This window comes from Archocentrus centrarchus, chromosome 17 (genome assembly GCF_007364275.1).
Source record: "Archocentrus centrarchus isolate MPI-CPG fArcCen1 chromosome 17, fArcCen1, whole genome shotgun sequence".
NCBI lineage: Eukaryota > Metazoa > Chordata > Actinopteri > Cichliformes > Cichlidae > Archocentrus > Archocentrus centrarchus.
Genome location: NC_044362.1, coordinates 22826150 through 22840482, shown reverse-complemented (window position 1 = coordinate 22840482; position 14333 = coordinate 22826150). Strand labels below are relative to the sequence as shown.

The 14333-nt window shown below is 39.4% G+C and overlaps 1 protein-coding gene across 1 annotated transcript in view; it reads right to left on the bottom strand.

The window, feature by feature from the left end:
* Nucleotides 1–64: 64 nt before the first annotated feature.
* yes1 (YES proto-oncogene 1, Src family tyrosine kinase) overlaps nt 65–14333 on the bottom strand; it is a 36804-nt gene continuing 22535 nt past the window's right edge. Inside the window, 6 exon segments of the mRNA XM_030751107.1 lie at nt 65–2063; nt 6458–6589; nt 7242–7395; nt 8298–8374; nt 11324–11503; nt 13648–13803. Of these exon segments, the coding sequence (XP_030606967.1) occupies nt 1855–2063; nt 6458–6589; nt 7242–7395; nt 8298–8374; nt 11324–11503; nt 13648–13803 (908 nt within the window). The 3' untranslated portion in view covers nt 65–1854.

Sequence of the window (14333 nt, the reverse complement as noted above, 5' to 3'; positions counted from 1 at the left end):
CTTGTGTCAGACTCTTCGTGAGGATCACTTGTCAAGAACACAAAAAAGTAAAAGGTAACCTTTGAGTAAACCTTTTATTTAGTTTTTCCCCTGTACAAAAATCATATTAGTAACTTATCTCATTAATTTCATTATTCATGTCCCAACTAGTTCAAGTCCCCATGTTTTTTTTTGTTTGTTTTCCAAGAACAATCACGTTCTTTTAGTGAACAGAAAAATTACCAACAAAAAAAGAAAAAAGTTCACATCTTTATAGCTTTCATACTGAATTGCCCCAAATTTCCCATCTCTCTCTCTCTCACACACACACACACACACACACACACACACACGCACGCACACAGGCACACACACACAGCTGGACAGAGAGTGGAAGCCCTTCTAAGAATTTATTAGATTTTGATCTGTAAAAGCACTAAAGCCCTGTCTGGAACACAGCGTGTGCAAGGTGTTTGCTTTGTCTGTCTGGTTCTAGTTAACTCACACGTGAAGTGATATATCTGTACCACTGGGAAATGAAACATGAAAATCGCAGTGGGGTACCTGTTCACATGCAAATACCATTTGAGGTGCTTCATTAAACACCACCACACGGTTTTGCAAAGCTGCATTTAAAAACTATGAGAATACTTGATTGAGGTTGTCTCTTTGGATAAAACTTCTCTCAAGCAAAAACAGAAATAAGGACAGTGTAGATTCACGCACAGTCCCATGTGTGTTGACCCCTGAACCAGATGTGTGCAACATGAAGAGAAATCTGTGAGGATCTTTTATAGCAATCAGAGGAAAATAGACAAGAAGCAAATCTGATACAAAAATGAACTCAAACTTAATCAAATTTCACAGCTGAAATGTCTAATCTTTGTTATAAAATGTTAATCAGGAAAAACTGTTTGCACTCGTAAATTATCAAAATACCTCTTTATGATTTCAAGTCCCCGATTAAATGGGGGGAGGGAGAGAAAAGAAAAAGAAAAGTTCTGATTCAAGCGACTGTGTTAAAAAAGAATCATACAAAACACTTCTTACTCCCAAATCATCCACCTCATCACACCTGCTCAAATACATTTTTATACATACTGTATGTACATCTGCGCTGATCTCGTAGTACATTCTTGCATTCGTACAGTACCACCTTTTTTCATTTACTCCACCTCATAATACGCCGAAGCTTTACAGTCAGAGCACATACTTAACATTTCACACAGTTATTGGTCACTGAACACATACATATGGCTGATAAATTAAAGGGAAAAAAATATCCTTGGCCTTTTTTGTGCCCACTTAATCACTGCAAATGTCGACTCTCAAATGCAGTATTTTTTCCTCCTCCTTTAATTTGTCACCTGTCTGTTATTATCAACCTACATTTTCATACCAAACTCATATACATATAAAAGATCTCACTCCAATATCAAAGACTTTTGTTGAAAAATAAAAAAAAAAGGGGGGGGGGTGGAGGAGGGGGGGGGAACTTCTCATTAAAAAAGTTTATTAAAAAAAAAAAATGCATATGCAAGTAACCATTAATTTAAAAAATTTGGATCACAGTGTTGTGGCCAGCCTATATGCATTATTGTGATTCAAGTTCTCAGAGCTTAACCTGCCGGCACTGATCTGCACGCTTAGACAGTTCCCCACATATTTGGTCCCCAGGTACACAAGGGACAGACCTCCACTTCCAAAAGCCAGCGTCAGGTATGCCAGTTTCCTATAGAAAACTTTGTAAAAAATTATTTTTCTGCAGCTTCAGCAAAGCATTTGCAGCCTTATTGAACTTATTTGTATTCCCGAGTGTTGATCTCCACTGATGTACCCCGATATGCCAGAGTTCTCCCCCAAATCCCCCCCCAACTAGAGGTTGTCTCCTGGCTGGTACTGTGGCTCTGTAGCTGTGAAGTAGTCTTCTAAAAAGGACTGGATATACTCGAAGGTCGGCCTTTCATCCGGCTCCTTCTTCCAGCACTGTTTCATCATCTCGTGGAGTGACTCGGGGCAACCCTGTGGGCAGGGCATGCGGTAACCTCGCTCTACCTGCTCAAGTACCTCTCGATTCACCATGCCTTGGAAAAAGAAATACAGAGAAATGTAATATAAATGGACAGCCACTATATAGTGGGGTTATCCAAAATGCATTACAAAGTTCCCTCATACATCAATTCATTTATTTCACCCAAGTAGGGCAATGACCTTATGGTGAGAAAAATTCACACTGCAGACACACAAAAAGGGAGGGATTGCACCATCTACTCCATGTGCCGAGCAAAGCTATTCACTCTCAAGGATGGGAACAAACTTCCATACATGTGTGGTTTCATTTCATAACTCTAAAGCTCATGTTCTTTAATTTATTTTTATTTTAGTATGTCCACATTTAAATGATCCCAAACATGTGACAACTAAGGATATCGAAAGGTAATTATTTTATTCTGTCTATTTTAATCTGTCTATTACCTGTCTGTAATAATTTCAAGTACAGGTGTGTGTATTTGAGGTATTACTGTGCAATGAGTCATCCTTCATTTCTTTATCTCTTGCTTCCAAGGAGTCAGACTATCTTTTTAAGTGGTCTTGAGCAATAGTTCTTCAGGCTTTCTGAAGGTTTTTCAACGTTTTTCTTTGGACATTGGCTGCTCTTTTACCCATTTTCTCTCCAGTCCCCTGGGTTCGATTCCACCTTGGCCCAGGCCTCTCCCTCTCTCTGTGTGGAGTTTGCATGTTCTCCCCGTGCTTGCGTGGGTTTCCTCCGGGTACTCCGGTTTCCTCCCACCTCCCAAAGACATGCACTTACTGGGGTTAGGTTAATTGGCTACTCTAAATTGCCCATAGGTGTGAATGAGAGTATGAATGTGAGTGTGAAAGGTTGTTCGTCTTTCTGTGTTGGCCCTGTGACAGGCTGGCGACCTGTTCAGGGTGTACCCTGCCTCTCGCCCTATGACAGCTGGGATAGGCTCCAGCCCCCCCGCGACCCTGAACAGGATAAGCGGAAGCGAATGGATGGATGGATGGATGGAGGATATTTATTATAAGCAGACTGCCATAAAAACGCATCATTTGTCCCCATTTCTTTAGCTGAATCTACAAAAAACAAAACAAAACAAAACAAACCAAACAAGCAAAATAAATAAACAAATAACAGTTTGACAGGCATAAAATAGTATTTTTGCACCAACAAAGTGACTCCCAAAGAGTTATTAGCTGAAAACTTGGCATATCTCAGCATGTGTGTCCTTAAACATACCTGAGAAAACTGAACATCTAAAGCAGATGGACAGTATCTGAAAGTCATGTTCTTAAAAAATAGGGGGGAAAATCCAGCAAAGACCTGACACATGTATATGCCCCACTCATTTAATCCATCTACCATTCACTGAAGTCTCATTAGGAATGTCTCATTGAAAGGGTGACCTTAAAGAAGCCATTCTTAAGGAAGGGAAACATCGAGCAAAGGCTGAGATATTCCAGATTACGCAAGAAATGCACTGGAGAAAAAAAAAAAAAATCAGTGGCAACAGGTCTTATGGAGTAATGAACCCAATTAAAATTTTTGGTTCAAATCATCATCAATATGTGCGGAAGAGGTCAGAAGAGAGGCAAACGCTGAGTGTCTACAGCCATCTGTAAAACACAGTGGAGGCTCTGTCGTGGTTTTCCAATACTGGAAAGCATCTGATAGGCAGCAGCTTCATTTTTCAGCATGACAATGATCCCAAACACACTGCCAGTGCAGTAAAAACAGACCTGGATAGAAAAACACACAATGTATATTCAGTCATGGATTGGCCTCCACAGAGGTCGGACCTCAACGTTATTGAAGCAGTGTGGGATCATCTTGACAGAGAATGGAGCAAAAAGCAGCCAACATCCAAAGAAGAGCTTTGAATGTCCTCCAAGAAGCCTGGAGAACAATTTCTGAAGACTACTTAAAGAAATTACACGAATATTTTGTCTTATATACTGTATTTCCATGAATGTTTGCACACTCATTTCAATGAAATGCTGCACCCATTTTCCTAGCAAAATATAAAGAAATGAGGCCTGGTCCAAGACTTTTCCACAGTACTGTACAATAGCTAGACCAGCTACTTTGTGATGCTTTCAACCAAGTAATCTAACTAAGATGAGATTTTTTTTTTTTTTTTATTTGCTCTTATTGTGGTTTAATAACCAACAGATTACATTAGACCAGCAGTGAAAACTAATTTTAAAATCCACTGAGATGCAGCAAAGTGTGTGATAATAATAACACAAAAAAGGAGCTTTAGCTATTGAAATTTAATAAAAGCAATATAAATGAATAATGACTCCTCCAAAAAAAAAAAAAAAAAAAAAAAAAAATCAACCAATAGATGCTGACTTTCACATCAATCTAACTACTCCTCTCTGTGGGTGAGTGTAGATTATTTAAGATATGAGAAAACAGAGGGACTCTTCCAAAGTTTTCTGGTCAAGAAAACTGGTACAACTTTTGATTAGGAAATAACTCAGTGTGCAGCCTGAGACTGTAGAAAACGCTGCCATCATGCAGCTGACAGCAGGATTATATGCCCACGCAGGCCACTGTGGTTAGGAAAAAAGATCTTACAAACCTCAGCGACCTAGTTGGAAGTTCACTCATTATTTCCTGTTAGACTGAGTCAATTTTAAAACACATACAGGGAGACAACACTGTTAGCAGAAATAAACTGGGATCAATACAGGTATTCCAGTGTTCTCACAGGGATGTCTGGCTACACTAATCCAGTTTCTTACTCAAAATTTGAACCCAAAAAAAAAAAAAAAAACAAAAAAATCGGCTAAATGCAGGTGGTGGGAGACAGAAGGACTCTGACCAAAATAACATCACTGATGGACAAGGTCTCCCATCCCATGCATGAAACTGTTGCTGAGCTGGAGAGCTCCTTCAGTGACAGACTGCTGCATCCTAAATGCACAAAGGAGCGTTATCGTAGATCCTTCCTCCCAGCAGCTGTAAGACTTTATAATCATCACTGCTCCCAACAAAAACCACAATAACCTACACAATGTAGGATAATATATAATATACTGTAAATAGTCCGGCCTGTTAAGGTTCAACACACAGGCACATCATGTACATTGTATATAGTGTTATTATTAGTAGTATTAAGGTTAATCTTGTTTGTTGATTTTATATATATTTATATTCTTTTCTTAATAGTGTGAATTATTATATTTTTACTTATATTTATAATAACTGCGGCTGCTGTTACACCCAAATTTCCAATCTGTGGGACAATAAAGGCTGTTTCTTCTTCTTCTTCTTCTTCTTAAATGAACGGCTCTATCTCCACGTCCCTAATAGAGCACCAGTGTCGTGGATTCCTTCCCAACACAGGAAGACAGAGATCATGAACTCTGTGACACAGCACAGAAACAGCTCCATGGGGAGCTCAACTGCAGCTAAAAGAGGTTATGACACAGAGTCAGTGGCATGGTCACAGCATAACCACGTCCTCCCCCCTCCATCTCTCTGTGGGAGAGTGGGGATCAGATTATCTCACAGTTGGAGAGGAGAGGAAAAGCCCCGAGCAACTGCTGAGACCAGGATGTGGTGACAGCAATATGTCAGATGCTGATGTAGTAGCATGATTTTTATATCTTGCATGTGAAAACCTCAGCTATAATAACATGTCTATCACAGGTATGTTTATAGAAATCTATATATACACACACCATCGAGCTAAAATAGAAAAGGAATGATACATTACAATGCAGACACTTGGCATACCTGCCTCCAAACACCTGCACTGTCAAGCAAGGGATTCAAGTAAGAACAGTAAAACCATACACACACACATTACAGACACATTACAGTTTTAAAAAGAAGCCAAACAAGTGGCTTCAGCATCTTGAATCTGCAGATATGGGGTGAAATAATTAGAGGAATAATTTGCACTGAACCCAAGAAGGCCACTGGAGCCAGATGGACCTCTACAAGAGATGGCTAAGTCTTCCATATGGCATGCTCTGTGATCAGTGTCGGTTAAGCACACTTAACAGCACACGCATTGCAGTCCTGATCTCCCACAGCAGGGGGCAGAAAGGAGGTGGGAGACTGTGATAAGAAGTTGGATCAAAAATGAAAGGGTACTTTCCCCATGACTGACAAGTCACTAAACACCTGAGCTGACTCACATCACACACACACACACACACACACACACACACACACACACACACACACACACACACACACACGTATTTCTATTACTGATTAGCAGGGTAAAAAAAAAAAGCTCTAGCTGACTGAGGATGAGAACAGCGTGTTGGAGCACTCACGACACAAAACTGGTTTCTGATTTCCTGGGGAAACCATTATGAGCACTCAATTCAGCTTTAAAGCAAAGAACTTAGGGAGAAAAGATTTACAATAAAATTAAAATGAATAAAACATGTAAAGAAGTACATTATATATATCTGCATGTGCTGCACTTACCTGGGTATGGTACTCTGCCCTTGGTCACAAGTTCAGTCAGCAGGATACCAAACGACCAGACGTCTGATTTAATAGTAAAGCGTCCATATAAGGCAGCTTCAGGTGCTGTCCACTTGATGGGGAATTTAGCACCTGGGAATAAGAAAAGGAAAGAGCGAGAACAGTCAATCATAAAAAAAGGTAAAAATGACTATTTTTAATCAGTGATCAATCTGCTGACAATTTCCTCAGTTCATAAATTAATGGTTTAAACTTTTAAAATGTTAGAAACTGTGAAAAAGCAGCATATCTGCACATCAGGATGCCAAATCAGTCAACTGATTAGAAAAGTTTAATTTTAATAACTGATTGCTGAACCATCCTTTCAGCTCTAAATATGAGTATTTGTGGCCAAATTAAACAAAGTAACTGTTCATAAATTTTTAGTCCCTAAAAAAGGTCTAAATTGTGGTAGTGGGGCTGCAAATAGCATTTTTATTAATGGTTATTATATTGTTTATATGTTTCATAAATTTCCATTAAATATTTTTTAAAAACTCCCAAATATACAATAACACCTTCAGGTTGCTTTCTTGCCCAACCATCAATCCACTACTAGAAGAAATTTTGATAAGTAAGAAGCTGTAACAACTCTCTCTCTCTTTTAAGCTCTAAATCCAGTAACATGCAGTCATAACTAAACTGATGGTTCAGGATGGGCATTAAGAGCTCAGAATAAACATGTTCTCTATTTATAGTCAGTGCAGACAAGTGTGTCCAACTGCATCCACTTCCTGTCACACACCTTGTCTGGCAGTGTACTCGTTGTCCTCGATGAGACGAGCCAGGCCAAAGTCGGCGATCTTGCAGACCAGGTTATCTGCCACCAGGATGTTGGCAGCTCTCAGGTCCCTGTGGATGTAGTTCATCCTCTCAATGAAGGCCATGCCGTCTGCAATCTGGGATGGGATTGGATTGGACAGAGCATAATGGCATTTTTCAAACAGTGTCAGGAAGTAAAAGTGCAATCATAAAAAAAAAAGAAAAAAGAAAAACTTATCACAAATGATGCCATTCAGTTTTAGGTAAAATAACCAAATGTAGGTATGGACCAGATTTTAAAGCAACCTATAACACAGAAATAAAAATCTGAACAAGAAACTCTGCATCTGTGACAATAACAGTAACGACATCTGCACAAACATCTTAAACACAGCCATTCAAGACCTTCTCACACTTGCTCTCAACTCCTTCTGTGGCCTCTCTGGGTTTCAGCCTGTTTCAGTCTACCCCCCCCCCCCCCCCGCCGCCACCAAAAAAAAAAATTACTACTCTGATGAGTGGAGAGGGGAGCCCGTATGTGTGAAGAGGCAAATTAAGAGCAGATCGCAGCAGGTGACTGAACCAGCAAGCTTAAATGGCCTCTGGTGAGCAGCGTTTAAGTGGTGGAGAATGAGGGGAGGCACACACAGTGGTGTAGAGCTGTGTGGGGGGTGGTAGGGGGTGGTGGTGTGTATTTGTGTGTGTGTGTGTGTGGGTGGGGGGTGGGGGGGTGGGGGCAGAGAGGAGACGCACATTGTGACAGAGAATGAGGCAGAGAGGGGAAAGGTAGATATTAAATAAATTATTCCAACCAGATGGAGAACAAACTGAAACCCTTATTCGCAGGGCGTGAATATTTGACTCATACACACCTACACACACATTTGGAACCATGCCCACACGGAGCTTTCTTTGCTGCATTGCTGATGTATGATAATCTCTCCCCTCAGTCAGAATTAAAAAGAGCAGCTGGGCAGGGAACAGACACAGGGAGCTGCTGCACCTGTGTTGGCATTTAAACAGTGAGTTTTCATCCTACCTGTGAAGCCATGTCCACTAGCTGGGGAAGCTTCAGATACTTCCCATCTCCCTCCTTCAGAAAGTCCAGTAAACTACCTGCCAGAGTTTAGAAGACTGCTGTCAAGAGAATCAATACATCTGTCTGCACTGTGTATGAAGACAACACAAAAATAAATGCAGCAGCCGCTGACACAACAGTTCAGTATCACAAAGCAGAAATAACCAGGAGGCACCATGACTGTTAAAACCTGCACATGACGTCTTCAAATGAACTGTGATGTGTTTTTCAAGGCTGCTGCACTGCTGGGGATACTGTGGTGCAGGGATGAGCAAGTTATTGACTGGAAGGGTTTTGTGTGTTTAGTGTGCTCAGATTAAGAAATTAGATATTTATTATGTTACTATAAATATTTGGCAATGGTGATTAAACTTCTGTACTAGTTAACAAGTTGAGATTTTAGAAAAGAAAGGAAAAAAAAACATTGCTGCTCTTGTTTTACATACATATGATCTGCTAAACAAATCAATCAGAATGACATCAGTGGCTATTGATTGGAACAGCTCTGAAAAGAGCTTTGAGGTAAAGAATAACATTATATGAGCTCTGAAAACATTTGCATTTAGTATTCTGAGGTTAAAGGGTAACTGAAGATCTTTCACAGAAACACTTATGGAAAAACAGACACTTATTATGATCATTATAAGTGGACTTCAATTTTTAAGATTTCTGCATTTATTCCTTGAAAAAGAAAATCTTCCAAGTTTGTCTATCAATATTTTCTTTTCCAAGATATCTGGACTTCCTGCCTCACTCTTGGGAGTAGGGGTTGCCTTTGGAAAAAAAAAAATTTAATTATCACAAAGTTGTAGTCATTCAAACAAACTCGTCATGAACATACAGCTAGGGCCATAATTTGTTGGACACAATTTTTGTAGCTTTGCCTCTGATTTTCAAATCCACTGTGGTAGCGTACAATCAATCAATCAATCAATCAATCAATCAATCAATAGATGCTTGAAGGGCAAAATCTGTGCACTAACTGTTTAGGAATTACAGCCATTTTTTATACACAGTCTTCGTTTTCAGAAATTATTGGAAAAGTAATTGGACTGACTGATGAACAGTTTCATAACCAGGTGCGGCTTGCTCTGCTGTTATTACATGACAAATGAAGCAGGCGTAATATATGAAGTTGATTCAAAGTGGTTCTATTTTGTTTTTCAGTGTAATCTTAAATACAAGCCCCAAAGAAATGTCACTGCAAATGGTGTCTATGGGTGTCTATCGCTGCCAGTTGAACCAGGTCACTAGTCTTTACTGATGATGCAACTGCTGATAGAAGTAGCAGGATACAGGGCTTTGATCTCTATTCTGATTCAGCTAAATGTTTCAAAAGTGACTGGATAGTGCTTTACAGTGCAAATGGATAATCACCCAAAAATACTGCAAAAGCAACCCAAGAGTTTTTCAAGGAAGAGAAACAAGCAGCAAATGAAAGGGGCTGCAGTAAAAAAAAAAATTAATCTCAAGGGAGGAAATCAGGGACTTGATGATATGCCCATGGGTTCTAGACTGCAGGCAGTAACTGACTGCAAAAGATTGCCATTCAAATATTAAAAACAATCCTTATATTTAAAATGATGTTTGTCTGTCCAATTACTTTTGAGCCTCTGAAAAATGGGAGAATATGTACAAAAATGGCTGTAATTCCTAAACAGTTAATGCATTTAATGGGAAAAAAAGACCTCTGAATTAAAGCTGAAAGTCTGCATTTCAGTCACATCATAATTGTTTGATAATGTTCTTTAATGGTTTAGATCATATATTACTGATAGGAAATTTTTAATCACCTGTGGAGATCAGGTATCAAACATTCATGACTTTTCCTGTGGTGTTCCACAGGGCAGTTGTCTCGGTCTGTTATTTTTGTCCGTAAGCATGCTGCCACTTGGAAACGTCAGACAGCTTAACATTTGTTAGCATATCCATGCAGATGATACACAGCTATGTGTTTCTGTGTTTCTGAAATGATGTACTGAATTCTTTAGGACTGTGTTTAACACATGGATGACTGCAAACTTTTAAAATTTAATGAAGACAAAAAGGAAATTCTTTGAATTGGCCCTAAAAATAAATAAATGTTCATGCATTATTTCCAACAGACTGAATTACTGCAATTCCCTTTTTGTTGGACTTTCTAAAACATCAATAAGCTGCAGCTTATTGAGAATTCTGATGCAAGGTTATTAATGGAAACCAGTAACAGCAAGTAAACCAGCTCAGTCTTAGCAAACTAAACTGACTTCCAGTATCCTACAAAATTGATTTTAAAATACTAATTTATAAAATCTTAAATGGTCTTGGACCATCTCACCTGTCTGACATTTACACTTTGCATCCCAACTCACCATCTCAGATCGTCCCTTGCCAAATTAGCTACTCAATACTCCTCACAGAGGAAAAAAATGGGGATGCAGCTTTAGCAGTTTATGTCCCCAAACTCTGGAACAGACTACATCAAAATATTAAGGAAGCAACCTGTACCAATAATTTCAAGAAACTTATAAAAACATACCTTTTTAATCTGGGATTTAACTAGTGTTTCCACTTAATACTAATAATACTACTGTACAGCTGTACCTACTAGTGAGTTCAGCCCCATTCATTAATCTAGCAGATACAAAGTGTAGTTTTCTTCATCAGTATCATAATGACCTTCTCCTTCCAAGTTTGTTTTTTTTTTCATATTTCTATGTGTTTTATGGGTTTTGTTTTTAAATATAGGATGGATGGCTGGATGGACTATTTATACTTTTTCATGTGTTTATGTATGGACTTCTGATAAGTTGTTTGTTTAAATATCTTTTTTAATACATAAACAACCTTTTTTTTAATTTCCCCCTTTTTATGCTTTCATATGTTTTTATGCCTGTGAAGCCCTGCGAACCTCCACATGTGATATTGGGCTATACAAATAAATTTAATTGAATTTCCTTTGCGTTTATCTTTATAAGTTCTGGTTTGGGAATTTGAACAGTTCTTACCTTTGCCCATAAACTCGGTAACAATGTATATGGGCTCCTCAGACACCACAGCATAGAGAGGTACCAGTTTGTCATGTCTCAGCTTCTTCATAATCTGAGCCTCTTGCAGGAAAGCCTCTGGAGACATGGTGCCCGGCTTCAGGGTCTTGATTGCCACCTTGGTTGTACCGTTCCATGTGCCTGAATATAGATGAAACAAGAAACAAATGATCATTCATTTACATTTTCAGAAGGTCATTTTGCAGCTTAAAAAGGTACTACAGAGAAAATACAAGACACTTCCAGTTTATTAAAAACTAAAAGCCACATTTTTCAAACCTTTTTAAGTAATTAAAAAGTCAATCTGAAAATCAGCTGTCTTGAAAATTTCTGGCTGTATTCCCATGTATGGAGAGAACATGGCAGCTCAAATAATCTCAACCACTTCCTGGTTGAGAGCCACTTACTCATGCTCTGCTTATATACAATGAGCTGAGGCAGGAGATCTACTGCTTCCGTCAGAGGGCTGATCTTCACGAATGAATCATAGCAAACAAACTGCACGCATGCACACAAGCTGAAGGGCATAGTAGGACAATTGCAGTATCTATAAGTAATAACGTGAGGTGATGAGTGCTTAAAGAACATCTAAAAAATAAAATGCATGAGCAGAAACAAGTTTCCAGTAAAACGTTGCAGCTGAGCAGAAAAACATCACGAGACGGAGCACTGAGAGACAGACAGGGATTCCTGGGATTGCTCAGTGGAAGCTTGCAGGTCGAGGCTTGCTGCAGGGCAGGCTTAATTAAAGACTCAGCGATGAAAGAGAGTCGTGTTTGCTTAGAGGCCCCCCCGTCTCATATGCGGGCCAATGAAAAGAAGCGTAGGAAGTGACCTGTGATTACTGAGCTCTGTGTGTGTGGATGAAAACCTACAGCAGTCAGTAATCAGAACTGACATCAGTGTGCTGTGTGCTGGTTGGGCAGCAAGACAAGCCATCTTCTGACGTTAGTCCCACTCAACTTGAAATACTAATATAAACCAGTATAATTCTTTTTCTCATTAAATTTACACACATAAATTTTGCACAGTGGGCATTTACTTTATGTTTGTAAGCCCTAATGGCTGTAAGTTTGTGTCCACAAAGTTGTTTATATTCTTTACAAATTCATAAGTGTTTGTGTCAAACGCCAGTACTACAGGGGGGATTTGTGTCTACAAGATGTTAACATCGGAATTACTGCTTGGATGCACAGTTGTTGGAAGCCGTGGGCCAATCCCAGTGTATCCCTCAACAGATGCCATCTACAACCCTGTTAATAATTTCATTAATATTAATGGAAAGAAAACAGAATGCAGTGATGTGCAAATCATTCAAACCCTACATTCAATTGAAAGGAAAACAGACAACATATCCAAATTTTAAACAAGTTTTTGAAACACAGCAGCTCATCAGGGTCATGTTTACAACTGTGCTGCACCACCTCCTCCTGTAACAACAATTCTTTGGAAACAGCGTTCTAAGCAAAGTTCCTATTTCTAGCAGGAACACCAGTTCCTGCTAGAACTATGCCCGAAAATATTTCTGACATAGTTCTAGCAACTATTCAACTACAAATCTATTTATGTAGGAACTGTCAGGAGTACTTTTGCATGAAAAAAAAATCCTCTTTGTTTTAATCTGGTTTGAACAAAAGTTGAATCGCTCACGCTAGTTTTTAACTTTCTCTAAAGTAAAAAGCAGCATCTGTTTTATAGCTCCAAATGTTATCTTGCTCTGGTAGAGCAGAAATGGATCCAGACAGACACGAGACAGCATCTTGTGTATTTACTTTGTGTACACACAAAAACAAAAAGTTGCTGCTCCTGGGCAAGAAAATGATCTAGCTCCACTTCACAGTCAGGGTACTTCTGTTCTACTGCTAGTAGTTTTACTGTTTACTATAGTCCTTCTAGAAGCAAGCACTGCCACCCAGCAGTGTCTTGAAATGCCTCTAGGCACTTATTTTTGGGCATTTGGGGTTAAACATTATCTAAACTGACTTTAATTCAAATGATGAAATAGAATCAGTCAAATCTGATTTAAAAAAAACCCCCAAAAAACATCAAAACACGTCATTAATCAAAAGGTTTGATGACTTTGCCCCAAAATAAGGGTTTCAAAAGCTTTTTCCCTTGGAAGTTGTCCTCCTTCCACCATCTTAAAGAGTGACACGTCTTTTTATTATAATGTCGCTGCTGACCCAAAATGGCATGGAAGCAGTGGGTTCTGTGCCTGCAGGGTCGATTCAATAAACAGTATCATTCATACTGTGTGCTTGAGTATGGCACTAGTTGCTTCTTACCCATCCAAACTTCTCCAAAGCAGCCCTGCCCCAGTTTGACCTCCAGCCGGAGTGACTCTCGTGGGATTTCCCAGGCATCCTTGGCTAGTCCCTGAGTTTGTGGCTTTACTGTGGGACACACAGTTGTCAGCCTGTAGCACAGACCATCGGCATGTTCTACATAGGAAGAAATACATAAAAACAGAGGGAGAAAAGAAAATGAATGAGCTTTGATCTGGAGTGGTCAGCAGGTAGGAACACCCCACACACACACACGTGCGTGCATGCACACACACACACACACACACACACACACACACACACACACACACACACACACACACACACACACACACACACACACACACACACAGATACCTGATACTAAGAGTAACGATTTATTTCCAAAGTGCCCTCCAGAGACAATCTGATTTTCAGGTGCTTTCACCATGATAAAATGACCCATGTTTTATTTTTAGTGCAGCAACACTCACTATATTATGCCCTGTTTGAATTCTGTGCCTAAAAAAGGGGAAAAGACAGGAAAGAGTGGAACCACTGAATAGTTAAGATGCAGTGAAGATTTTCTCACTTGTTACTGATTTTCTGTCTGGAGATCAAAGGCTACACTTAGAGGGATATGAAGGACTGCGGAGCTTTGAGCCTAGCAGTTACTAAAACAGGGAAAACAAAAAAGGAAAACAAAA